Source organism: Idiotropiscis lumnitzeri, chromosome 3 (genome assembly GCF_059441095.1).
Source record: "Idiotropiscis lumnitzeri isolate Australia: NSW breed Sydney's pygmy pipehorse chromosome 3, RoL_Ilum_1.0, whole genome shotgun sequence".
Classification (NCBI taxonomy): Eukaryota; Metazoa; Chordata; class Actinopteri; order Syngnathiformes; family Syngnathidae; genus Idiotropiscis; species Idiotropiscis lumnitzeri.
Genome location: NC_142393.1, coordinates 13618038 through 13645266, shown reverse-complemented (window position 1 = coordinate 13645266; position 27229 = coordinate 13618038). Strand labels below are relative to the sequence as shown.

The 27229-nt window shown below is 41.5% G+C and overlaps 1 protein-coding gene across 1 annotated transcript; it reads right to left on the bottom strand.

Moving 5' to 3' along the window:
• Window positions 1–2411: 2411 nt before the first annotated feature.
• On the bottom strand, window positions 2412–23051 carry LOC148340025 (uncharacterized). Its single transcript, XM_088292124.1, has 24 exons — window positions 22829–23051; window positions 13372–15338; window positions 13038–13202; window positions 12734–12854; window positions 12427–12520; window positions 11923–12009; window positions 11550–11666; window positions 11153–11251; window positions 10738–10889; window positions 10513–10651; window positions 10318–10440; window positions 9908–10105; window positions 8954–9624; window positions 8204–8638; window positions 7222–7471; window positions 6837–6926; window positions 6197–6478; window positions 5850–6020; window positions 5552–5729; window positions 5279–5395; window positions 4698–4943; window positions 3757–3980; window positions 3331–3385; window positions 2412–2608 (listed from the first exon to the last, which is right to left on the bottom strand). The coding sequence occupies exons 2-23, from the start codon at window positions 15071–15073 to the stop codon at window positions 3350–3352; spliced, it is 5697 nt and encodes a 1898-aa protein (XP_088148250.1). The 5' UTR covers window positions 15074–15338; window positions 22829–23051; the 3' UTR covers window positions 2412–2608; window positions 3331–3349.
• Between the last annotated feature and the right edge of the window lie 4178 nt (window positions 23052–27229).

Sequence of the window (27229 nt, the reverse complement as noted above, 5' to 3'; positions counted from 1 at the left end):
ATTTGCTTGTTAAATACTCCGGAGTTCAGATCATAAACAGGCTACGGAACTCAACACATTTAAACTGAGTAATACATGAGCAACATAAGAGAATTATATAAGACCAGTAAACACAATCACTTGTCATTACTGTGCACCGTACTTCTAGTTTTATTTGATAAATGCTTAAAACTTGCAGTAAATATGAACATGCGAATGTTAATGCCATTTAAATGCTTAACATAATGCCGCTATTATAATAAAGTTCTTCAGACAGTGAACATTTTAACTGCCTTTTGAGGGGACACCTAGTACAGTATTATACTCACATTATTAAGGTAGTTGTTGTATTTCAGTGCAGGGCAAAGTGTTGATGAGCATTTCCAGATTTTTTTTTTTTGGCGGAAAATCTATTTTTTTTGTGTGTGTGAAGCAAAATGTTCAAATGTTGGTCCACTGTTGTCTTTCCACATTCCTGCAAGTAGTATGAAATGTGTCTCTGTCCAAAGTGTAAATGCACGTCTCAGCATTTCGTGATTCATATTCTTTCATTTCATGAGCATTTCAATACGACATTGTACAAGACGTATTTTTTTCCGCATTTCTAAACCCATCTACCTTGCAACATTAATATCCGATATCATGAGCGTCTCTCGGCATTCCCACAAATTTTAATTTACGACTGTTTCCCAAAATAAACTGCAGAAAGGGATCTTGTAGAGCGACGCGTCCCTACTGTAAAATACATCACATCATCATATCAAACTTGTAGAGTAAAGCATACTTTTTTTCGGCTTACCTTGATTCATGATTGCAGTGACACTCCGAGTGTGTGATGTGCCTGAAGCAATGTGACAGCTCCTGGCTCTGGTGGATATTTGAAGCCACGTGAAACCAGAGTGGGATGTTCACATCTGACCTCATCTGCTCGTAATTCTGTTTTTAGTTGGAAGGCCACATAGGCTCAGATCACTTCCTCTTTCTCTTTTGGAGGGACATTACTTTCTACAAAGTTCCATTTGATGCCTGTCATTGAGGAGAAGCATGTTTACAATATTAAACAATGGTGACTTAAGCACCATGCGTCTAATTCAATACACTCATATTTTAAATGAGATTTCCCCGTTGAAATGAAGGAATTGTCATTAATCCGTTGCATTTACTTATCATCTTGCTTGCAAGTCAAAGCAGGCAAACATCTTGAAAAATGTGTAAGTCAGGTGACTTGTATCATCAGGCACCACCGTAAACTGTATATTAAAAAATAATCTAAAAACGATCTGATCTCCATCGATAGGTTTGTGAAGCATTGTTTCAAATGCCAAATCTCATTTCGTCACACATTAGTGTATTTCACTATTTATACGACATAAGAAATCAACATGTCCCGCTAACATCACACTGACAACTTTATTGGTACCAAAACATTAACAAGAAACCTAACTGGACATAATATAAATTTAAAAATAAGAGTTAAATAAAAGCAAACACACTGAGTCAACATGTGCAAACACCTTAAGAAAGAAAATTTTTTTTTTTTTAAAAAGTTACCAGTTTCACAGGCCGTATCAACGGCGAACAATGTGTTATAACTGACAATTGAATAAAAAAAATGTCCTGAATCTTTTATACTTGCATTTTTTCACCAAGTGACACAGCCCATCAAATCCACATGCCGTTTAAAACACGTGATTTGTTTGGGAGCCAGTGCTCTCCCTTTTGTAAAAAATACACAAGCGCGCACACACAATGACATCAAATATTTGGAGGACGACAGTGGTATATTGGAGGGAAAAAAAGCACATCAATGAATCAACTCTACATATACTGTATTTGCGTGTTCCCAAATTGCCCAATAAGGGCAGCAATTGTCCGTTTTTGTTTTTGTTTTTTTGCTTGATAGACTTTCTTTGGAGTCATGTCCATATCCATTTGACTCTGGTCCTGTGTGTTTAAGTTGACATTATTGAACACCAGTTCAATAAGATTCCTCCATGGTCAGAATTTGACACAGCACAACATAAATTCTGCTTGTACAGGTGGACCTCGGTTTAAAAAATATTTTTTTTCATACATACATCACATGCCACGAAAAGACAAAACCAGTTGCCACACTAATTGCTGTTTTCCATTTTGTTGTTTCATATTCATGGCCTAGAAGTGTTGTTCATGCAAATATTTACTGTAATTATGACATGACGAGCATTTGGTGTCAACTTACAAAAGGTATAAATTCAAGTTATGTTGCCGCTGTACGATTGGCACTTGGCACCAAGGACCCCCTTGCAACAAAAAATATTAAGTTATTGTGTCAGATGTGACTTGTCAGTTGATTTGAGCTTGAATGTAATAATAAAACAGAGAGCATAACACACATTTCAAATGTTAACAAGTATTTCAAATATTTCGGCTTCTCGATTTTCTGCTTTATTGTATTGAACCTTCAAATAAACAACCATGCCACTAAATGCTGACTCGTGTGTGTGCACGCGTGTGCGTGGCCATATTAAGTTCATAGGTTACATGGAAGGAAACAAGGCAACAAAGTGAAAATAATCCTAAGAGAATGAGGAGGTGGACCAAAAGACACCAGACGAACGATGAAGACCAGACGACACCAGTGATGCCTCTAAAAAGGAGAAGAAACAAATCAAATATCGGGTCACACCACATGACTACAAATGCCAAAACCACAATGTATCCCCATGGGGCATCCGCTCGGAATGAGGCTGAGTATTTTAGCACTTTCATGTCTATCCTCACATTCAAAACCGCACAGACACTTAACATACAGTGCTGTGAAAAAGTAGCCCCCCCTTCGGGTAAACAGCAGAATTAATTTTTCCGACAATCACAGCAAGTTGTCCTGGACTTGAGGAAGCAAAGCAGCCCCAGACCATCACACTGCCACCGCCATGCTTTACTGTTGGCATCATGCTCTTTTCTTTTATCAGATGCTGTGCCATCTTTACGCCAGATGTGGGCTGCACGGTTTCTGTTGTGATGCTAAAATTGGTTTGATGAAATTAAACCTTTGTGAGTGGTAAATATGCAAAAAACACAGAAATCAGGAAAGAGGCAAATACTTTTTCACAGCACTGTACGTCAGTGCACTTCATTCTAGACAGGACATCTTCTTTACTATTCATTAAATAAATGAGTTTCTATTTTTGTCGTCCCAATGTATGAGGAGAAGAACAGGGAGGGGCATTAACAGTGCAAATACTGGGGCCTGTGTTTTGAACAAAGAAATACTGATGTTTTTAAAAAATGTACAATTGTATTCCCGACACTAAATATCATTTATATTAACATAGCAATTTCAAGCCACAATGAAGACAACAGACTTACTTTGTGCTAGGAACCAGGGTTAAACCTCTGTTGATTTTCCTTTTGGGATAGCACCCTGTAATCAAATGCAAAAACTTTATTTTGAAGAAATAAAACTCAGGGAGTTTTGCACTTTTATTAATGTCTTACAAATGAGCCCTAAATTCAGAGTTCGTCGTGTGTATTTTATGGACTTTTATTTCTGTATTGCACCGCCTTTTGATGAGGACTCGAGAGTTGAGTACTTGTACTGGTCTGAAAAGTAGAATGGAACATCCCTACAATTTTGTGTCACTCATAGTATACCTTGCTTTAAATTAATATCTGTTCATTGTTTGTCAAAGTAAGACTTTTGCAGCAAATCACAAACGACGGATTCGGAAAAAACTCAATGACTAAACAAAGCTACAAATACGTGGCAGTTCACTGTCCACCGTCTCCTTGTACCTGAGCATTATCCAGGTGTGGAGGCTTGGCGTCAACGGCCGCATTCGTCCTGTTGACCGCCGGCGAGCTGTTCAAGTGACGCAGCGACGTGCAGGCCCGGGGACTGTGGGAGCTCAGTGACGAGGAAGAGTCGACGACTTCCCCACCGAGGGCCGACAGACAACCGCGCTCCGAGTCGCTGAAGAACACGTTGGCGCTCTCTTCGGATGAATCTGCCGTGTCTTCTACGTGTGAAAGATAAAGCAAGTCATAAAATCAACTTAAAAATAACACTCCTCAACATAGTTGTGCTACATTTTTAAGCAGAGATGCAAGTATACAATTTGAGATATTTTTTTCAGCTGATTCTGAATTTGCCCCCGTCTCTTTCTCTCAGGATTCTTTCATTATACAAATATTATAACATATCGTTTCTGTCCTGTGAAAAACACGTATGTCCAATTTTGGATTATTATTTTTTTTTTTCACGATAACGTGATGTCTATGATGCAGAAACCCTAGTAATCTAAAAATAAAAAATCGGAAAAAATAGAGTGTTTATCACAGGACAGGGACGATATGTAATATATTTTAAAACATTTTTGGACTTTTTTCTAGCACATGAGGTTTTGAAGATTTTTGGGGGGTTTTATTGTGTACCATATGAAGGTTGTAATTTATAGCTATAACGTTTCATAAAAAAATCCACCTGTTGCTGAACCAACTGTAACTCTAAATTCATAAATATTACTAAATATATTGCTACGCTATGACCATTATTATGATGAAAACCTGACGTGTTAAGAGAAAAACAAGGGCAGATTCAGAATCAACGTAAAAAAAAAAAATTAAACAAGAGTTTACTTGCATTTCTGATTTAAAAATTTGTCAAACATTTGTTGACCAGTTTTATTTTCCTAAATGGCTCTGCCGTGCTCTGAGGTGGTGCATGTCAAACATACTCAGCGGACGATGGTTTGTTTTCCAGCGTTCACAGTCCTGATGAGTGATATAGTGACGAGCGTTGACCTCATTGTCCATGACGCCGTCGGGGGCGGGGCCGGCGGTCGAGTGTCCAAGATAGCCAGCGGGCGAGAGCGAGCCGCGGCCCGACGACGAAGATGATTGGCTCAGGGTAGTGGAGGCGGAGCCGATGGAGTGCGGGCGAGCGTATTCTAGAGCCCTGTGAGAACAACACGCCACAGGAACTGACAACACACAGGCAGAGTTGCCATCAATCACTCATGAAGGAGTTCAGTGACCACAACTATGAACGACGGCAGTGTGTTGCACTTTTGATTTGGATATGCTCACAAGAGTATTTTTTTCTTTTCCATTTTTCAAGTTATTTTAAGGTACTATTAGTGCTTCGTGCGACTTACTTGAATTCTTGTCCCAAATACCTCAACCATTCCTCCCATAGATATTTTCAGATGCAGTATTTGCGTTAGGACCAACGTCATGGACAGTTCAGAGAATGGCCAACACTGGCCCGATGTGAGCACAATAAATGTAGTGTATGCAGAACGTTCGCCGCTCTTACCTCTGCCAGGCAGGATGCCGCTGACGTCCCGGTCACAGATGGCAGCCTCGCTGGGTTGAATGTCCAAAAATGTTTTGTGGCCCAGTCCCATGAACACTCTCTCCTGTAGCCTTAGTTCTGTAACATACAACATAGTACGCAATTGAAATCAGGTTGTCAAGTCATAGAGTGACAGTCCGGAAAGACAGCGAACACACTGATCGATCGACAGAGGGACGGACAAACGAGGATAGAGGAAATACACCTGTACGCAAAGATTGATGGAGTTGGTACCTCTACTGTGAGTCGCCTGATCCCAGAGAATCTTCTCCAGGTCGGCGGTCCAGGCTTTCTTCAGCTCCATGCTGCTGGCCTTCAACGTGTAGGTGTCCTCGCTCTTCCTCCTGCGAAACCAGATTTCAAAGCACAGGCCGCTCACGCCAGCGTCATGTGTCATCCCGATGTCGCTGGTCTGGGCGAGAGAAACGATACAAAGGGACACAGCCAGGTATGATCTCTGGTCCAACCCAATGAAACAAAAGCTTCACAGTCGAGTTGGAAGAACAAGTAGGCACTAAGACGTGGTCCAAACCTTAAAGGACTGTTTGTAGACATAAACTTCATTTCCGACTTCGGTCTTCTTGGTCTTGCTGAAGAGAATGAGATGTTCAAAGAGGAAGATGCGGCGCAGGCATTTCTTCTTCCGAAAGAAAACAGTAAACTCATCCTGCCGAATGAGCTGACCTTGTTCTTTTAAGTTCACCTGTCCACAAAGAGGAGAAGACTTCCTAAAATATGTCCGAGAGGTAAAACAATGTTTAAAATGATTTTTTTTTTCATCCACACTCCCGATAGCGCCCATTTATAGTGGGTGAGTCAGTAACGTATCTCCTGCAATTATGGGGGCTTTATGGTTTCTCCATTTGACATGAGTCTTACATCACAGTCCTGGATAGCATCCATGGTGAGCAAATCGTTGCCGTGACGCATCTGAAAGCGAACCAGGTCAGCGGCAGCCCCGATGTCAGCACGGTCCCTCGCTCTGCTGCTCAGCTCAGGATCGTGGACAGCCGCCGCGTCATCATTTAGGTCTTGTGGCCAATCGGAGGCAGTCAGAGCCAGCATGTCCTGCAGCAGGAGGCTGTACTTGCTGATCCTCTGGATGGGCCTCAGCAGATAGGAGGACAGATCCATCCTGTCCCCAAGCTCCTGCTGCTTCCTCTGAGAAGATAGATGAAGACTTAAATGTGGAGGGACTGTGGCAGAAATTAAATGTCACCAGAATTGCTTCAAAAATGGCTATTTGTCTTTGAAGGAGTGATATTTTTTTTGAAAGTCTCAAATTCTCTACAAAAACCTTAAGTCAGCTAAAAAGAAAAGAGATGTGAGTTCCCAAAAATTGCCACCAGTTTTGTGGTCGGGTGAGCTCCGCATCCACGGTTGACTAATCAGATGATTTGGGTTCTCATGTTTTTTTTGTGCCTTTCTCTTCATGTGCTCCAACCACAGAACTAAAGAAACCTGACCATTTACAAAACAAAACGGCTAGAACTCATGTTTTGAGAAGACATCAAATGACCTTGAAGATGTCATGCCGGCGATGCAGTATCAGGGAGTCTGACTGAGGTTTGTTCTTGCTGTAGAGAGCATAAAGGCCAAAACTGTTACTCTGTGGAGAGAAACAAATGAACCGGTCGCTACATTATCATCAAGATCCTGATTTTATATGTGCTTTAAAAACAATACAGATGGATAATTATCATCATAAAAGAGTGAAAAATGATGAAGACATATCACTATCATCAAAGGCGTGGAATCGATTCGTGAAAAATGCTGTTGCGAAGCAACTGAGTCCAAAGGGGCAATTTGCAGTCTTCAATGAATCTCCATGTATTTTTGGGGGAAGTGGTTGAAAGCAAGAATTGCAATATATCCAATAATAATAATAATGTAGAGTGTCGTACATTAGTGAGAAAACAACGGGCCACCATAGCAGGATCCCGATGGCAGGCCTCCAGCTCGGGCAGGAAGTAGTGGCTGTGGAACTCATGAAGCTTCTGCAGGTTCCCGAAGATAATGGCACGCTTGCCTCGGAGGTCTTGGGGGATGTCCAATCGGTCCAGCAGGGGCATGTAGTGAGTCAGGATGTAGCTCAGCGAGCGGACGTACTCTCGCTCGGTGAACAGCAGCTCCTCCAGGACACGCTGCAACCGCCTGGGAACATGGATAAAAGAAATAGTTCATGTCATCTTATACACTGTAGGCAGCTGTTGAACTAGGTCTGTATTCATAAAAAAATATATAGAGTTGAAAGTGTGGCAACATTCAAATCTTACGAGCGTTTTAAAATATTTTAACTCTGCATTTAAAGAGACAAGACAGTAACCGATGTATTTTTGAAATGAAAATGTACATACAGGAAGTGCAAAAGTAACATGGCAAACCGCACAACGGTGCTTTAAAAATGCAGTCTATTAAGTTTGTAGGTCAGCTACACTAATAGAAAAATGTTGTTCTGTGATTTGTCTTGAATTAATATTCCTTAACCTTAGTCAGCTCATTGAAACACATTCATGTCTTGTTTTCACAGACCAGTTTAAATGGAATCATTTTGCCAAACTTCCACTTCCATTATCAATTATTTTCGATTTCAAGTTCCAAAGAGTTCCATCAATATTCAACAGTGCCCCACATTAGCTTAGTGTCAGGAGCGCCGAAACTATTCTGAGAATGCGCCCTTGATGCAGATCGTCCTTTTAGAATCTCATCGGGAATATCAAAGGCAAGAAAAATGATTGATGAAGAAGAAAAGCAAAGAAATAATACCTGTAGAACGTCAATGTAAGCTAGGAGACCAAGAAGATTAGAAAGATTTCATTTTAGTCAAACTGAATTGCTCTTTCATCCCTCACAAACTCCACTCCAACAAAAACATCATCCACTTACAGAGCATCGTTGGCGCCCCCTTGTGGCCTTTCCAAACAAAATGTTCCTTCACCCCTCCCAGTGGGCAGGCTGGAGTGTTTGCAGAGATAAACCCGGCTGTCCTCTGCAGCCCCCCGATTGCAGGAGCCCTCGGAGCAGAAGCTTCCGTGGCGGGAGAGCTGAAACCTTTGAGCCTCTTGGAGGATTCGGCAAGATGGTTGACCGTGGTGGGAGCAGGAGGACGGCGGTCTAACCGGCTCCACTAGAGACGTGGGAGACGCGGTTGCCTCTCCCTCAACTTCTACCGTCGAGGATGAATCTTGGGACTTGGCTCGTAGGCCTCGACCCCACGGGAACCACTGGCAGCCGACGGTGTGAGACTGTGAGAGCGCGGCGGCGTCACGGTCACTTCTTGCCCTGTTCCTCTTCGTCTCACGTTCCACTTTTCTTGCTGACCTACAGCACCGCCATAAATGTTGATAAATGCCTTGATTAATAGCTTAAAACATAAACATATCCCACAACACTTTAATACAATTTCTAACTGATTTCAAAACATTAGAATCAATAATTGACAGATTATTTCATTTAAAATAGCCAATAGGTGTGCATTCACAACAACTAAACACGACACGGGAAGACCAGTGCTGAAATGCGAACCATATAAAACTCATAAGCAGACGTGCTAACCACCATGCTGCTTAAGTATGCTTCTTTCATCATCGTTACATTATTCTTTCATCTATTTCCTCTAACCAAGTGAATTTGTACCTGTGAGATGACTTTGGTTTAACCTTGCCATGATCACTCTTGTCTTCAGATTTGATGATCATTTTACATTCAGCTCCGGTTGTGTTGCTCGTTGCCAGAATTGGTCTTCTTTTCCCTAAATCCACTGTCCGTGACACGATGTTCTCCCACTCTGGGTGTTGTGGCCCTGGCATTGACTGCACCACCAGACTACCAGGTGGTTCTGTCTGTGTGCTGGCCACATCCACATAATGATGCCCGCAACACCGACTACAATGTGGCTGACTGCTGACGACCTTGTCAGCGATAGCCTGTATCCTCTCCTGGAGCAGCTGCCGGGCCTCCTGGCACCGAAGCCATGCCGCGTTCCAGACCCTCATCCCCTTGGAGCCGCTCAGGGCACTTGCCTGGGCCCTCACCTCCTGAAATTTTTCTGGGCTGAACTGAAGGAACTTGTCCTGGAAGAGCTGGAGGACCGAGCTGTCATCGCCGGACGGTAATGCCCCGGCGTCGGTGGTAGGAACAGAGACGAGAGCTGTATCGACGTCACACTGGCTGCCACGTGGTCCAGGGTCTTTGTTTTGATGAGTTTGATTGGCAAGTGCTGTAGTTAGACTACAGTCTTGGGTTGGAAGGATTCTGGATTGATTCTGGTTCAGATAGTCGATACATTCAACAGCGAGAGATGTAGCCTGTAGGAAAAGGAGAAAAAAAGATTAGACCTGCGAGTTATATTCTCTCTTGTCGCATTTACATGCCTTCGGAGAATTATCAGAAGCTGTGAATGATTTTTTTTAATGTTGTCGTTGTCACTCCTGTAATCAACTGGTGCTCCGAGCAGGTCATTGCCATGCTGAATAAATCCACGTTAGTTTATTGACGGATTGAAAAAAAAGCCTGTGTCCAATCAGGTTCTTGTTTTAACACTTTAAACATGCTAATTGCACAATGATACTGTATTGAATGCACACTTACCTGCTTGCAAAAATCACACACATTGACCATGATCTGCAGTTCCCGGCCACACGCCTCCGCTCTACACAGGAAGCTATCCAAGTCCGATTTGAATGTGAAGACCTGGCTACTGAAGGCCTGTGTCTCTGGGTACGACATCCCAGCCTGCTGGAGGTGCTCGGCTTCTTGTGCTAACGACAAGGCGTGGTGTCTACGATCCTGGGAGGAGGCAGAGACGTTTTGTATTAACTCAAACAGCGGCCAGTGCTAAACTGTAGGGAGGACTGGCAACTCACACACCATTCACAAAGCTCATGCAGTTAGATTTCATAAAGTCCTGCGATTACTTGCTGTTAGGAGGCTGAGCACCCCTAAAGTTCAGACTCTTGTGGTCGTCATAAATGTCACAAGCAGACAATCACAAGACTCACGTTAGCCTCTATAAGAAAAGCAGTGAAGCTGTTGAGGATCTGCTCCAGTTGGTCTCCGGAGTCCTCCACCGATTCAGCCTCCTGCAGATGGCGCTCACCCTCTACATAAAACCACTGTTGCAGCTGTGTAAAGAGAAAACTCGTTAAAAAGTGAATTACAGTTAAGTCCGAGATCTCAAAAGTGGCGCGACATACTTGTGTGAAGTGTCCCTCCATTCCTCTGACTTGCAGCAGGTACTCTAAATGTTCCAGAGACATGTTGGAGCTCTGTACAAGGATATGGACCTGCTCCTCCACATGGTTGTACAGGCTGGTCAGTGAATCCACAGCATCACTGCATGCGGGAAAAAGTCCAGTTTAGTCACAAGCTGAAAACGGCAATGAAAAGAAGCAGAATATGAAACACATTTTGTTACCCACCTGAGATCCTCACAGTGAGGATATCTGAGGTCACTTTCCTTCCTGAGCCTCACCAGGATGGCCCCGCCCTCCCGCTGTAGGCTGACCAATCGCCTGTCCTCCAGCACATCCCGCATCAGAGTCCTCTGGTCCTTCATACACTGCTGCACAGCCTGGACAACCAAGTCCAGTAACACTCTCAGACCACATCGTGAGAGACCAGGATTTAATAATTTATTTAATAACTTACCTGCTCACCATTGACTACGTATGATACAATATTTGGGCACAAGTATTGGCAAACACAGCGACTTCAACAAAATAAAGTAATTAAAATAGTTACCAATGTTTTTGAGTGATTTTGGAGTGTGGCAATTTTGGTTGATTAAAATTAGAGTCATCATTTGAGCGCAGCAAAACATGGGCAATACAGTACCTGTACAGAATTCGTCCTCCGAGGAGCTTTTAAATGAGTGATTGCCCTCAGCAGCAGACTGGATGCGTCATGAAGATCCAACGCAAATGGAAAGAGTTTCTAGAGAAGACAAATGTGGCCATTGCACCACATGATTCAAGAGTCAGACGCAAAGTTTTTTCAGGTACCAGACTAATGACCCGTCCCCAGACCTTAGTCTTTTGGGGGGGCCACATAAAATGCATGATGAGTGTATGGTAGGATTCATACAATTGGCCCACAAACATTTGTCCTCAAGTGCAACAGTGCAATGTTCTGCAGGTTCTTTGAGAGGAAAAACTCGCTTACTAATCATTTCTGGCTGGTAGCACAAGCAACTGGGTGGCGGGGGGGCAGTGGGGGGTGCCCACCTACGCACCTGATGAAGCTCCATCCAGTCACAATGGTTGTAGGACATTGTTCCATCAAGACGGAAAGTTCGTTGGCTGTCCTCCACCAGCTTCATCAGGGCCTTCATCGATGTCACCACTTCAGTCTGTGAGGTCCAAAAAAATTAACACCAAGATGTAATCAAATTGTTAATTAGCACGAGGACAGTCTGAAGGGGTTTTAAAATAAAAAAAAAATGCAAAGCAAACTGAAAAACTGTATTTCTAAATTTATTGAGATCCATCCCAATAGTTAACGGTCTTGCTGGTGTCCTGCCCCAATAAAGGCCTTTGTAACTTTTGCAATTTATTATTAACAAAACAACAGTGATGACAACTTAATATATGCATAAATTGACTAACCTGGATGGTGGGGCATCTCTCTGGTCGGGCGCAGCTTCCTTTATCCACTAGAAGCACCAAACTGTTCACTGCCTGGGGAGATTGCTCCTGAATACAAATACAAAATTTAATTGCTTATTAAAATATGTTTGACAAACACTTGACATTTTTGTGAGCAATTGTATATTCATCTGTAAGAAGCCGTAAAATATCATTTAACACACACAAATCGACATAAATAAACCCTGATTTCATTTGATTGGTTGAAATGAAGTCAAATGTCGGTGGTTGGCACCCAAGGAGGAAGTCTCTCAGATGAGCCAAAAGCAAATGGTTGGCAAAGAGCAAAATCTTGTGTATCATCTCGTTTATATGATCAAATATTCGGGTTCGGAAAGGAGTAACCCACGGGTCTAATTTGGGTTTTTGTGCATGCTTCAGAAAAAAGACTCACTCCTCCCTAGCAAGACGCGCGTAATTTGTTCTTTCATTGAACTATAGTGGTCAAATTTGCACTTTTCTTACTTGTAGTGTCATCAAGGCTTTGTACAGCTGTGGTAGCGGATTTGATTTCCTGGCATCAAAGATAATGGTCATCCCTGCTTCTCTGATTTCTCTCCTTATGAAAGAAAACACCCAAAAACACATCACATTGGACATTCCCGTTCATTTACTTATTTTCAACTGTTGCTCAATTGTATTGAGGTGCAAGGGCAGAGCTGCTTGAACCAAATTATCAGGTTATTATTAATTGGGCCATATGCCGTACACAAATATGCGTATAATTGTCATGAATTTAGTTTTCTCCTCTACGCGCTCTGTTAGGCCTCACCTGATGATAGAGTGGAAGTAGAGCAACATCTCCAAGAGGTCCTGGCTGCTCACCTTACAGCGCCATCCTCGGTGGTCTCCATAAAGCTCAGCGATCGCCCTACCTGCCCTGTCTCGGCCTCCTGCAAAAGGTCACAAGTGCATCTAAAATATAAGCCTACCTTCAGATATTAAGAAGGAGGTGATATGCTCTCCATTTTCAAGCATCTTAAGGTGAAATTGTACGGCCCACGTTACCCTACTTTACATGCTCTGACTACATCGCAACTTTCAGGACAGATGATTGGAGGAATATTAGAACCTGCCTGTGAGCGCTGCTACTCCTTGATAGAGAGGGTGAGCTCTGGGGTCTGGAGACCCCAAAGGAAGGTGGTCCGGTCTGCGATTGGGATGAGCAGATGTTGGCTGAGGATTTCTCTGAAGTTCTGTTGCTGGAATTGAAGCGTTGGATGAGGAGCTCTCTGCCTCATCTGTAAAAGGACGGAGAGATTGTGGTGTTTTAAATTAAATTCTATTATATTCACGGTGTACCCCGCCTACTGCCCGAAGTCAGCTGGGTTAGGATCCAGCATACCCGTGAAGCGAGTCGCATGATACATTTATGGATGGGTGGTTCATTACAAGTCGGTGAGTGTTTACCTGGAATGGCCATCTTCGTTCTGTTGATCTTGTGTGAAACTAATCGAAAGGCGGTGCTTTTTTTACACTTGACCACGTGAAGCTGAGGCACATCTTCACAGGTGTCGTCGTTTCGGTCCCTCCTGACATTTGCACCATCGACGAGGACCAACTGGCACTTCTCGGAGGTGTCTACTACGGCGGTGGAGAGGGAGGAACATCTTCCATCCGATTCCCGTTTGTTCTTCTGTGGTGAAACAGTCGTAGACAAAGTTGGACTCAGTCCAGTGGGAGAGGGTGAACTTAGTGGTCCTTCGCAAGATTTGGGATGTTCGGAACACCGATATGGTAAGCTGTGGTGTTTGGTGGAGATCAGACATGCCTTTGGAAGGTCACTAGTGAGCTCCAACACTCCTGCATCCTTCGTTCCACTCCCATTTTGTAAACCGATGAAAGCTTGGTTGCAATTTTCCTGAAAAGGCACAATGGTCCTACGAGTTAGGAATTCTGGCCTTCCGTCATGTCCGCCGTAATTGTCAGGCATACAGAGAACTGGGTTTGTATCTCCTGGTCTCCAAAATAAAGCAATGTTTTTCTCTCCTGACTCCTCACAAATGGTACCGCTGTCAATGGAAGGTTGTTGGTTTTGCGTCCCAGATTCGGAGCACATTTTTTGGTCATGACAATGAGGTGCACCTCTCACAGTCTCTGTTGGTCTCCTTCTGTCATCGCAATGTGAGATTTCCCCGTCCTCCTGCACGACACCCAACATCCTCTCTCTGGTCTTCTCATGCTGAACAGTGACAGGATTCCGGAGAGCGGCCCGATAGGATTCCCGATGGCGACATTTCAACTCCTGAGTATGGGAAGCCATTTTCCCTTGCCTCCTGGCCATGCATGGAGTGCAGGGTTTCTCTGAGAACTGGACAGTACGCGCACACTGAAAAAGTTCACTAGAAACAAGGTAGGACTGACGGGATTGGGAATGGTCGAGAGACGATGAAAGTTCAGCTGCCACGTTTGCATGTTGTGATGGCGCAGCGTCTTTTCGACTATAACTGTCTGCTTGTGTTTTCTTCGGTAAATGCATGAGGAATTGTTCTTTACGTGGCATTGGCTGGTTTTGGGTTTGCGTAAATGACTCATTTTGTGCGCTTGGTTGCATTTGTACCTCTGATTTCTCTTCCTTTGTTGCTAATGCCGTGCGTCCAAAAAGCATATTTGCTTGCAGAATATCAATATAGTCTGCCTCAGTAGCTATCTGCTCTGAAAACGGATTTACTTGCTTTGTCATTTCAACTTCAGCCATATTTCCAACTTTGCTCAAAGTTGTTGGGTTGCAAACGTCTATCATTCTATTTGGTTGCGTCCCATTAAAGCGACTGTCCCATGTATTAGGCGATACCCAGCCAACAGGCTTTGGCTCTGCCTCTGTATCTTTGTCTCTGGCAAGCCCGCATGAGGAAGCGGTGTTAGTATCCACAAGGCAGAGAGACACCGCAATGCCGTGCTTGGCCGGACATATTCTGGTCTCAAGCGAGAAGGCAGGGGGATGTGAAAAAGATGGTACAAATGAGGTTTGTTGCGTTACACGATACTGTTTGGTAGCCGTTGGCTTTGAAAGAGAAGGACCAAAGGAACTGCTTGATGATGACTTATCAGGTAAATGAGCATGAGGCGTGGGAGGAGGTGATGGAGCATATGAATGGGGAGGACAGGCCATGCTACCGCAAAGACTTTGTGGCCAACCCACTAAGTCAAACACAACTTGTGGTTCACATGGTACCCGGATCTCATCCTGCCTTGCAGTATAACGCAAATGCAATTATATGACGAGTTGGGTCGAGTTGACCGCTTCTTTTTCAAAGAGCCTTCTCTTCCAGGAGGCTGTAGACCACAAAGCCAGATGATTGCTTCACAGCAAGGGGTCACTTTAGGGTTACGTGATCCAAGGTCAACGTGGATGACTATAGCACCGACAACAGGTCCTACATGAACGAGGAGAGAGAGACAGAGGCAAAAATATGATTAATTAGTTAGCCTTAAAATATTTGTAAGCAACCAAAACCCACACTTTTAACCTAAAATGTCTTGAGAAACGTGGGAATTAATTTTTTCATTGATGATGGCAAGCTGTCCAGGCCCCGAAGTAGCCAAACATACTCATACCGTGATGGTCCTTCCAACATACTTCCCAGCTAGGATATGGGGGGCAGCATTTTTAATTGGAAACTAATTGACAAGAAATGACACTTGCGTCAAGCACTACTGACTGGTGGTCGTTGTAATAAGCTCACAGAATCAGTCAGTACAATGAGATTGGTCATCTCAGACCTCACATTTGTATGAACAAAAAAACTATCAAGTGCAGCAAATGTGAGGATGCCTGGAGTCAGTCACATTCCTCATGCTGTTGTTAAATAGCGCAGGTCGGCCACCTGTTGAGGAAACAGCCCAGCAAGCTCAAACATTTGGTGCTCACTGTCAAAAATGTCGCCAAACAATCCCAGTAAACAAGGTCCTGGTTTCGGGTTTCACATTTCCTTTGACCCGTTTGACTTTTTTACACATTTAGGCCCAACTTAATTTAGCCTGCTCGCGACGTCAGGGTGAATGTATGTCAGGGCTCGATGAGAAGGTGTACGGCATCAGGACGAGTGATGTGCAAATGTTGAGACATGGGGTGAATTTCGGAGTCAGTTGTTTTTCTTAGATATGACTTTAATGTTTTTTCACAAGATTGAATTTAGGAAGTATGTGTTACCGTGGTGTTTTGAGATTAAGGACCCTAATTTGGTGACTACAGCAAATCTGTCTTGCCATGAAATTCTGCGTGACTCTGCGAGAAGCCAGGTTAGACCGGGTGTTTGTAATTTTCCGATGGCACATATTAAAAAAAAAAACATGTTTAACCTAACATTTATGACTGTCAGACTGGCTGTTTTCTGAGCACGTCGGGGAGGGGAAAAAATGATCTTAACACAGCCCACTCCGCAGAATAATCAGTCAGGATAATGCATTTTGATATATCCAACAATGGGACGGTTGCTGACTCACATCTGCTTCAGCAATTGCTTTTTGTCGGGCATCTCCTCCTAGGCAGTCGTATCATCACTTGATTATGTAATAAGCCATACAGTAGAGTCTCTTTAACGTTGATGTTTATTCTGTATCTGCCATTGCATGTTTCTCATTACCTTGTATTATCATCTGGGACTACTGTCCACAAACAGTCTCAGCCTGTCTTACAGAGCCCTGTGACTCAGTCTTGCCACACCCCTCTGGCAAAAAAACACTGGTCATCATGATGACAGGGAGAAAGAGGATTGCACTTGGAACAGAAATAAGGAATGACAACAACAACGGCTACCATGCTCAAGAGTTAGGTATGACAGAGGAATGAAAAAAAAAAAGTTATTGGGCCCTAATTTCCCTCCCAGCGCAAGACTAACACGAAACGCAGTCTAACTGTGAGTTTTCTTTTCATTTGTTATGCTAGATTTTGCACAGGTAGAGTTGTGCCGTTGCATCCGAGAAAGAAAAGTTGGGCGCACCAATGCACCCGGTGCGAGATTTTAGTCGAGAGTGCCCAGAAAACCCCCCTCCTTCAACTTCTACTGAAATGTTTTTGCTTCGGCCTGAAAGGAGGTCACAGCATTCCGATTTCTACCAATTCACATGGCTCAACAAGTATACTGAGTAGCTTGCTTACAGCTAGCGCCCGGAAATAAATGGCCACCCTTGCATTACTGAGGATAAGATGACCATCTGTGGAAAATGAGGACAGTTTCAATATCTGTTTCTGCTATCACTAAGAGACAAAAATAATCTTTGCACAGTTGGGAATTTATGGTGGTCCCTGTCGACAACTGCAAAACAATTATCTGTTGATAACCTCCTATAGATGAATGGAATAAGCGACCATCTGGATCAGAACATTTGATCAATATCACTTTTTGGATTTGTTCATTACTGAAATGGAACAGAACACTTCTGATGCTGCGTTCTAATCCTAGGATGTATGAAGTTTGGAGAATTGTACAGGAATGTAAAAATCGGATATTTCATACTTTACACAATTTACACAAGCTGTAATTATTGGTTTTCCTGACGTAGATTTGTTAGTTTTGTTTACCTATGAATGGCTTTGGCTCTTGTCTGATACAGAAACAAAAAGTATTCACAATGCTTCATTTTGTTACATCGCTGCCTTGTTCAAAAATTGATTCAATTGCTTCCCCCTCAAAATTACACACACGCTATACCCCATAATGGTAATTTATGAAAAAAATATTAATTCCTGTGAAGAAATCAAATGTTCACGGTATTTCCCAAAAAGAAAATTCTCTGGTCTGATCAGACAAAGACTGAATACTTTGGCATGAATACCAAATGTCATGTCTGAAAGATTCCAGACACCATTTATCACCCGGCTAACATACCATGCCAACAGCGAAGCAAGATCATACTGCGGGGATGGTTTTCAGTGACAGGAACTGGAACACTAGTCAGGATTGGAGAATGCAGCAATGTACAGAGACACATCTTGGGTTTTAAAACTAATCTAGAGTGCTCTTTAACACAAACTGGGGCGATGGTTCATCTTGCAGCAGCACAAACCAACCTAAGCACACAGCTACAACATTAAAGGAGTGGCTTCGGGACAACTCTGGGAATGTCAGTGAGTGACAATTGGGGCTGGCAAAAAAAAATCGGCAAAGTGGAACACAAAAATTGGTTAACAAAAAATGTTCTGCCCTGAAACTATAAAGAATGAATCATTTCAAAATCATACTTTTGTTACAGACACACACGTGGCCGCCAGTGAGGACTACACAAAAAGAAAAAAAGATGCCAAAGGTTTGGGGTTGCTTTAAACTAAAAAAAAGCACAAAAATAAAGTCATATGTAATGACCGTAAAGCACAGCTGGTCAGCTTGGAGAGAAAACGTCCACACGAATTCAAGTGCTTTTGTTTCAATTTCCCCCCAAATTTTCCCACATTACTAATATGGGGTGTTGTGTGTAGAATTTTACATAAAAAAAATAAAAAATTCCTTCCAAGAATAAGGCTGTACCATAACAACATTTGAAAAAAGTTTTCAAAGTCTGTGAAGCTACTGTACGTTTTTGTTCTTGTGAGAATGGAATATGATTTTTAGTAATCTGCTAAGTGTAATAAAACATCCTCTACAATCTTTAGTTCAAGTGACGCAATCCCTGAGAAATCAAAAAAGAAATCACAATAAGCATTCGGCTAAAAGTTCAGACTCAGACACCAACGACATCTACATGTAAACATGAATGTTTCCTCTGTTTATGTATGTCTTTTTTTATCTTTGTAAAACCAAACAAATCAATATACGGAGATTCCCTCCTCGATTGCAAAAAGTTAGGTTTAGGGTTAGGGTTAGAGTTAGGGTTTCGGGGTAGGGTTAGGGGTAGGGTTAAGGCTAGGGTTAGGGTTAGAGTTAGGGATAGTGTTAGGGTTAGGGTTGGTGTTAGGGCTAGGGTTGGGGTAAGGGTTAGTGAGGGTTAGGGTTAGAGATAGGGTTGGGGTTAGGGTTTAGGATTAGGGTTTAGGGTAAGGGTTGGGGGTTAGGGTTAGGGACGCGTTAGGGTTTAGGGATAGGATAAAAAAAAAAACTGTCCAAAAAAAAAAGTTAACAATTTTTTTTTTAAAAAGGCATAATAAAGTTACCCCAAAAAAAGTTATCAAAAAAAGTCAGCAAAAAAATAGATAAAAATCGAAAAATAAAAAGAGGTTATCAAAATAAGGGTTAGGGTTTTTTTTTTCTTCAGTCCACTCTGAGGAGAGTTATGCTAATGCTATGCTAACAAGTCTTCACTCACGTTACGACTAAACCATGATGATACTCAGCTGCTTTTAAGAATCTCTCTCATTCATCATGCACTCACAACACTTGTCCTCACCAGGAAAAAATCCAGAGTGACAGAGGACCTCAACTATTTCAGAGGAAAATTCAATTGCGCAGTTAACAGATTACAAGTGACAAGGAAGCTCTCAAACAACAAGCACATTATTTCAAGGTGGAAAAACTTGATGAATCTCTACTCCAAATCATATTCAGTTTTCAACATTTTTGTGAGCAACCCTTTTTATAGTCTTAAATCTTCTCTGTGTGGTTCGGTTTGTTTTGGAAATTGAAAATAGAAATATAATTTTAATGATTTCTTTCTGTTGTGCAACAAAAATTTTTTGGTGTTAATAATTGAACACTGCATGCCATTTACAGCATCATTAAGATTTCTAAAGAAGAGGGACAGTGAAATGGCGTACTGAATAGAAACAATACGACAATATTTGACCCAAAACTGTTTTTAATAGACTAAAATGTTTCATATTCACAAATGGTTCTCCCAGGACACTAAAAAAACTCCGTAAACTCCACGCATACTGAGGGCTATCTGATTACCGAACATGGGAACAGGGAAAATTACCTTGATGCCAGAAATCAACAGTGGCTGAATTTCTGTATTCCACCAAATAATTGTATTTAGAGTGTTCAGTAAACCTACCATGCTTGTTTTTGGAATGTGGGAGGAAACCGGAGTACCTGGGCAAAATATGAAACACTAATGCGGTGGGAAACATAGTGAGGCAAAGACTAAGCATGATGCCTGTCAGTCAAACACCAGGGTGAAAGAAAATCTCTTTGACGTCATCATGGGATCAAAACAAAACTCAGACTGTTGCATAAAACACAAAAAAAGTCTTTCTGAAGAGAGAAAAAAAGATGCTTTGTATGACCTGATCAGCGCAGGAGTTAATTCCCAAACACCGAGGTCGCTCGCTCATAAAACTGGAATAGTCGCAATAGTGGATGATGTTGGCAAGGCTGGTGCATAAATGTACACACTCACACACAAGTTCCCGCCAAGTCAAACCTACAGAAAGGCTGGGCGGGTAGTTTAAAATTCACTTTCCAGCATAACATCATTCCAATGAGCCAGCGGCAAACAAATCAGCCTTATGTGCAAGCCGGTCACACCCTCGCTGCAGCCAAAAGGTGGGACAACACGGAGGAAAAACACACAGTCAGGGAGCACCCGCACATTTTTAATTGGTTGTACACTTTAAGGACAAAAGTACAGTAGTACCGAGGAGCCATCACTAGACTTTTTTTATTTGTAATACGCGCCAACATTTCAGAACGAGTTTCGCAGTTGCGGATGGAAGGTCAGCTGTTGACAGTCAAACAAATACAAAATGAAAACACTTGCTGGGAGCAACAATAAGACAAAACTCACATCCAGAAGCTCATGCAAAGAGAAAACGACCAAGCTTCTGAAGACCCTCACGAAGCCAAGACCCGTGTGGCATTTCCTTCAAAGAGATTCAGCAAAGACAAGAGGAGAAGTGTACTTGTAGCGTTTGTCATGTTTATTAACATGTAACACCAAGTAAAAGTGCTCCAAAGCCCAAATTATTCAGCTCAATTCAATTCAAAGTGACAACAAAACCGATTTATGCTGATTTATAACGTTTTTGATCAGGCCATCAGCCAGTTCAAGCGATATTGAGACGGATTCATTAGTTTGTGTCCCGATGGCGCACTCACATTTTTAAATCAAAACCAATTTTCCGATTCATTTTTTTTCATTACACCACTAATTAATGACATTTCAATTTTATGACAAAGGATATGGATTTGATATGCAGTGGTCTCCCGCATACTTGCGTCGAAACAAAATCACATACGGGGATTTTTGCTATTCACGGGCCAGCCAAGTCTCTGTCACCAGCAAACAGTGTGAGTTGACTGACTCTACTTTATAATTTAATTGAGTTACAAGCTAGTTTAGTCATTAAACTCGCACCGCAGTTTTGGGACTGCCAATCATTATTTTGTCAGTGTGACTCACATACCAAGAGGTTGAGCAGCAACGGGGAAGGCTTGTGAAATCCAGCCTAATGCTCAGCAACGTGAAACCATCACCTTGAGTCAAAACAGTCTAGCGGTAACTTCATGCATGTCGCAACACAAATGGCGGCTTGTCAAGACGTTATAAATAAAAGAGTTGGCTGAACTACACGGACGAAGACAATGCTGTCGCACCAAATGAGGGGCATTTTCACAACGTTGGCCATGCCACTGACCCTCGCCTAACCTCACATTTACAATGTGCGCGTGTATGTATATGACAGATGTTGATATTTTCCGCATCTGATTGTGCAGGCTGATGTTTACAATACGTGCCTGAGCACAGACAGAGATTTGAGTGATGCGATAAACATACCGTGGTCGGAAAATGCGCATTTGTCTTCAAGTGAACGCATTATGGAAAATAATTTTTGGATTGCAAATAGTCGGGTCTCTGGAGTGACTGAGCACAACGCCAAGTGTGAAATTCCGCATGCATATAAATGATTGCAGTAAGCAGAGCCACAGTGTTGTTGGATGCGCAGGATGGCATTTGCTCATCGTTACATTCTGATAACTGTTACACAAAGATAAAGTACAATTCATGAAATTAATTGCTTAATAGTGACAGCATCCAATTTCAATTATCTTTTGTCATCTGTGGCCATCAAACTGAAAACTGCAAGGGGAAAAAAAAGTACTATCAAGACACATAATAGTATTACTGTTGAGCGAATAGCTAAAATTGAGAATGGTGTTGATGTTCATAATCCCGCAATCACTTTGCTTTGTTACTGAACAAAGGCTTTAAAGAGGTTGTTATTGTTTTAAAACATTCATAAAACATAGATGTCACTGTAAAATATTAATTCATATTTTTTTCTTCTGGTTTTCCAGAAAATGGTAAATTTTAAAATAGCACTGTTGTATTGTGGATAGGTTGAGTGTCCTTCTGGGCAGGACCGCTCGATTATGAAAAAAAATATTAATCATGGTTATTTTAGTAATAATTGAAATCATGATTATTCAAACGATTATTACTTCTTTGGTAAAACAATGTGTAGATTGAAATAATTTCAAGACAAATCAAATTGATCTGAAAAAGAAAAAAAAAAAAAAAAAAAGCTTTAAATGTTTACATTTGAGTATGGTTTTATTGTATAAAAAAATAATTGAGATACAACTGTGTCAATTGATAAAATTTGAACTTAAGTAAACTATAGTAATAGACATTTTAAAATGACTTCTAGTTTAACAATGTTTTAAGTATATAATATAATAATTTATAATGTATATAATAATAATTTTTTACGATTATGCCAATTTTGCAATTGTTAAGTGGGATAATCGTAAGAGTAATTGAATTAGCCCAGCCCTACTTCCGGGACTAATAAATGACTGAATTTGGAAAAAAAAAAAAAAACATCAATATTGCACAAATGCTGCCAAAAATCGAAGTAAAGGATGAATCGCTGCAAAGAATCAAACATGATTTTTTTTTTTAAACTCGCTATTTCAGAACACGAAAGTGAAGCATGAAGGTAATTCTAAAATCAATCAAGAGCACAACAAAGAAGAAACTGTCACATTACCCTCATTTTGTCCTCCTTTTGCCATTCCCGCTCTTCATAGCACCAAGGCGCTCTGAGCTGTCCGAGCTTGAGAACTGGGACCGGGAGCCGTGTGACAACTTTCAACAACCTTCGTCAAATCCTCAGCTTCAGCTTCATGCAGTCACTCATTTCTCTTTTTTACACGATCTGGCTCGCTATGCTTTATGTATCTTCCTCCCCGAGCTCTCTTTCTGCGACTGTGTGTCGAATGGCGGCTGCTAAGCTGGTCAGAAAGTGACAGTGTGGCCAAACATGAGGAGAGCTGAGAGTGAGAGCGAGAGAGGGAGGGAAAGAGAGGGCGGGAGAGACCTTGTAGCCAATCCAAGTAGGTACATATTTTTTTTTCTCACTGGTACTTTTTTTTTTTTCACTCATACCTACACAGAGGCTTGTTAATGCACATGTTTGACCAGTCATTCCAACTAAAAAGCAGTACGTACAACATAAATCATTCAAGTTTAATTATATCATTTCATAATGGAATTTTTTTTTTCATATTTGCACAGCCATTTGTTGGGGTAGTAATAATAATAATAATTTGTATGGCACTTTTCGAAATACTCAAAGATGTTTTTCACACCAGGCTCTCCTACCAGGGCCAGAGGTGTCAACATATTATTTTGTAACTGGTCACAATGAACACGTAGGTTTCCCTCAGAGGGCTATGTTCAATCATATTATTATTTATAAGCAACAAAATGATGAATACATTATTGTAAAAATGGTTTTGGAAAAAAAAAGTGCTTCTAATATCTCAACATTGTTATTGGTGGTCATATGACAATTTGAAATTTTGCGAGACATTTTATCGCAAGAATCATGGAAGCTGACTCAGATGATTTTGTTTTGTCAACCACATAAAATGATTTGTCGGGCCGGTTCTTGTGTAATTTGCTTTTTGAATGAGAGAGGTTGCTCATCTAAAAGTATCATAAAATATGTTCCGATAGAGGCATGGGTCAATTCTGAACGGTCTATGAATGAAATGTTTGCGTCAACAAAAATATTTTGCGTAGTCTTTCTTTCGTCCAAAATCCAAATGCGTAACATCAGAAAAGGTTCGTTTTTTGAAGACAATCATTGTTTGAGCTGCTCAGAGAACAATTTCTTCAGGCTTTTTCTCTTTGGCGCTGCGTAAAAAGAATGTGAGACATAAAGTATCGTGGTCATGTTTTCTCGAGTTGATTGCCGCTTCAAGTTAAATGCAAGCTTGTGGTTGTTCAGTTAATTGGATATTTGGATTTATTAGACCGATAAAAACATACAGTCTATGGAACTGATAATCTGGTACCCCCATTAGCTGTGGAGCTTTTGACACACGGAGAAAAAAAAAACAATATCCAATGGGATGGAAAGGAAATAAAGCCTGAACTCTTGCATGTTTTGTTGTTTTTGTTGCTATAGCTTTTTCTTGTTGTTCTCTTATTGCTCTGGTCCTCCTCCGGCCTCTGCTAATGCACTGACTCTTCTGGGTGACATGGCAAATATGCGACGGTCACAATGGAGAGTGACGTTTGGCGTGTGTGCGCCCGCGTTTGTGCTAGCCAGAGGAGACAAGCTGTTGAATCAAGCGGACGCAATAAAGGCCTTATTGCCCTTGTCCCATTTCACCACATTCCCATCTTACATCGCCATGTCAAGTTTGTAAGCAGTACATTTGACAGGACTCTCCTCCTTGGCTTCCATCATTTCAGGACAGATTGAAAAAGGAATAAAAAAATGGATTTTCAGCAATACTAATGCAATTCCAAATAAAGGCGCAGCGACAAGAGAACGAAAAAATGAACATAAAAAGTAACGATTATGCATATACTATACCTAAGTAGGAAAAAATTACATTAAGTCAAAGAAATACGACCAATGTGTCACCAAACACGTCCATTTTGAAGTTTACCTTCAGTCATCAAACAGAGGACAAAACGTTCCTCAAGCTTCTCAGCTAAATTTGAATACATTTAAAGATATCAGAAGCTCGGAGCGCTCTCCTCCTGCCCCTACCCAGTTAGTCCTAATAGCAGTTGTGGTTCAGAAAGTATGAGCAGCAGCAGCAGCAGCGTGCGATCATATTACCCATGGCCTGTCATCTTTATGCCTTCTTCATCTTTATTCAGACTGCGTGACGTTTGAGATCAATACGTCAAAGTAAACCTGCCACTCTGCACATGACACTGACCGCATGTGTGACAATAATGTGCCTCTGTGTGTGTGCGTACGTTGCAACCTTAATGGAGCAGAGTGCTTAGAAACTGCTAATCCCAGCCAAATGATGGAACTAATGAACCTCAGGCCGGGGTAGTCTATTTTTAACTCCAAACATCCTCAGAACTTCAAGCTTGCATCTTCGAGCTCTGACTTAGCAGCTCGCACCTCATTAGCATTCCGTACGACACTTAGCATAGCTGCAGATAAATCTCCAACAGCGAGCAAGTCGAGGGTCAATTCAGAAAGTGCTTGGAACTGACAATCCGAGGACTAAATGCTTTTGCGCTGCTTTTCCTATTGCTCATGAGGAAATGAGTCAAGTTGCAATTCACCTCATTCATTCATCCGTCAGTTTTGTTTTGGACAATGATGTGAGAAGTAGTTCCGAAAGCCAGAAACCTGTTCTACACCGTGCTACCTTTGTTGGCTAAAATCAACCAAAATAAACAGATTGAAAAATGGATAATGTATACCGTTGAATTGAGATTTATCTTTTTAATTGAATTAAATTTTATTTAATTCAGAATTTTATTTTGTGCATACTCAGAATTGTGATGTCTATCGGAGAGTGTTTGAAATTCAATGTTCCTCGGAAGTCATCTCTGTCATTCAATCTTTTTTGGATGCTAGTTGATAACAAATTTTTTTTTACTTTATATCGTATTTGCACCATTTTCGTTTACTGCCTTGTACTTATATAGCGCTTTTCCACCTATTAAGGCACTCAAAGTGCTTGGCACTGATGTGTCATCTACCTACTGATGACACACCATCAGGACCAACGGGGAGTTCAGTATATTTCAACATCAAAGCCATAACCTCTAGGTTGGAAAACGAACACTCTCTCGCTGGGTCATGCCACCGGCACGGATTGTGGCGGATATTCAAAATGCACCAGATCTTCAACAAATTTTCAATCAGTGTTACTTTGAAACTGAAAAAAATCCCTCAAAGTGGAACGAATTGTTCCAATGAACTGAGCTCTAACAAGAAACATGTCGAGAAGCCATTGCAGGGACGAATCGTATATCATTGTATGGAGACCATCAAACAAGCTTAAAACGGCTACTTAGCTATTCAAACTGCATAACTCAAGGACCACAAAAAACTCAATTCAACCACACGGTCGAAAGGATAGAATGGTGGGAAAAAGACACAATTTCCACAGCATTCAGATTGAACTTAAAATACTCACAGCTTTTCAGCGCTGTCTCCTCGTGTGCGTGTAGATATATAATCAAGTGGTCAGCAGACAATAAAAAAAGAATTTCCTGGTAAAGTTCATCTGTGTGTCCGCGTTTGTGTTTTCTCCCACCAAAACAGCGGCTGCAATCCAAGCAGTAGACATTAGCAGTACAATGTGGCACCTCTCCAAACCGCCGTACTGTAATTCCTGCACGAGTAAAACACAAAATTTCCAAGCTTGAGCAACTGTGGCTGATATCTTGCCAACCGGTTTCAGTCTGTGTTATTTTAGACGAAAGAGTTCAGGTGGGGCATGCTTTGGGGTAGGCTGTGTGATGTGCTCCTTGACCTTCAGCTGTGTTGGACGCGCCTGTTCATGCTGCCACCATGAGGCACATACATATATGGACTTACTTGAGGCACACCCCTTAATTAAGCGCAGCGCTGCAACTTCTAAAGCTGAACGCAAGGCGTTCCAGCACGCAAGTCGACCTCAGGCTTGTTCAGCTTTCAAATTTTTTACCCCCCCCCAATTAGAAATAATCTAAATAGAAACAATCTGTTCTGGGGTCAAACTGTCATGAAAGTCTTCAGTCAGTGTTTTCAGTAGCATTTTAACAATCGCAACTGTCATACAAGTGTAAAAATAAGTTAACCACAGTGAATATAAAAATGTAAAAACATGACTGATGACAAAGGCGTGATGTGAAGATGCTTCACAATACTAAAGACAGTAATGTGTAAAATTAATAAATCATTACTTGCTTCTCATAATATGCAAAAAGAAAAAGCAGATGTTGGCAAAGTAGGGTTGGGATAACATCTGTATTTTTACTGTGAATATGGCAATAAACCACTTGAATGTAGAATAATTAGAAAAATATCTTTATTTTAATTTTGCTATTACTTTGCAACTAGTTGTTCATTAGTTTTTGGATAAAATAAATTGTTATCTACTGTCAAAACTTAGAAAGCGTACCTAAGTAACCCAAT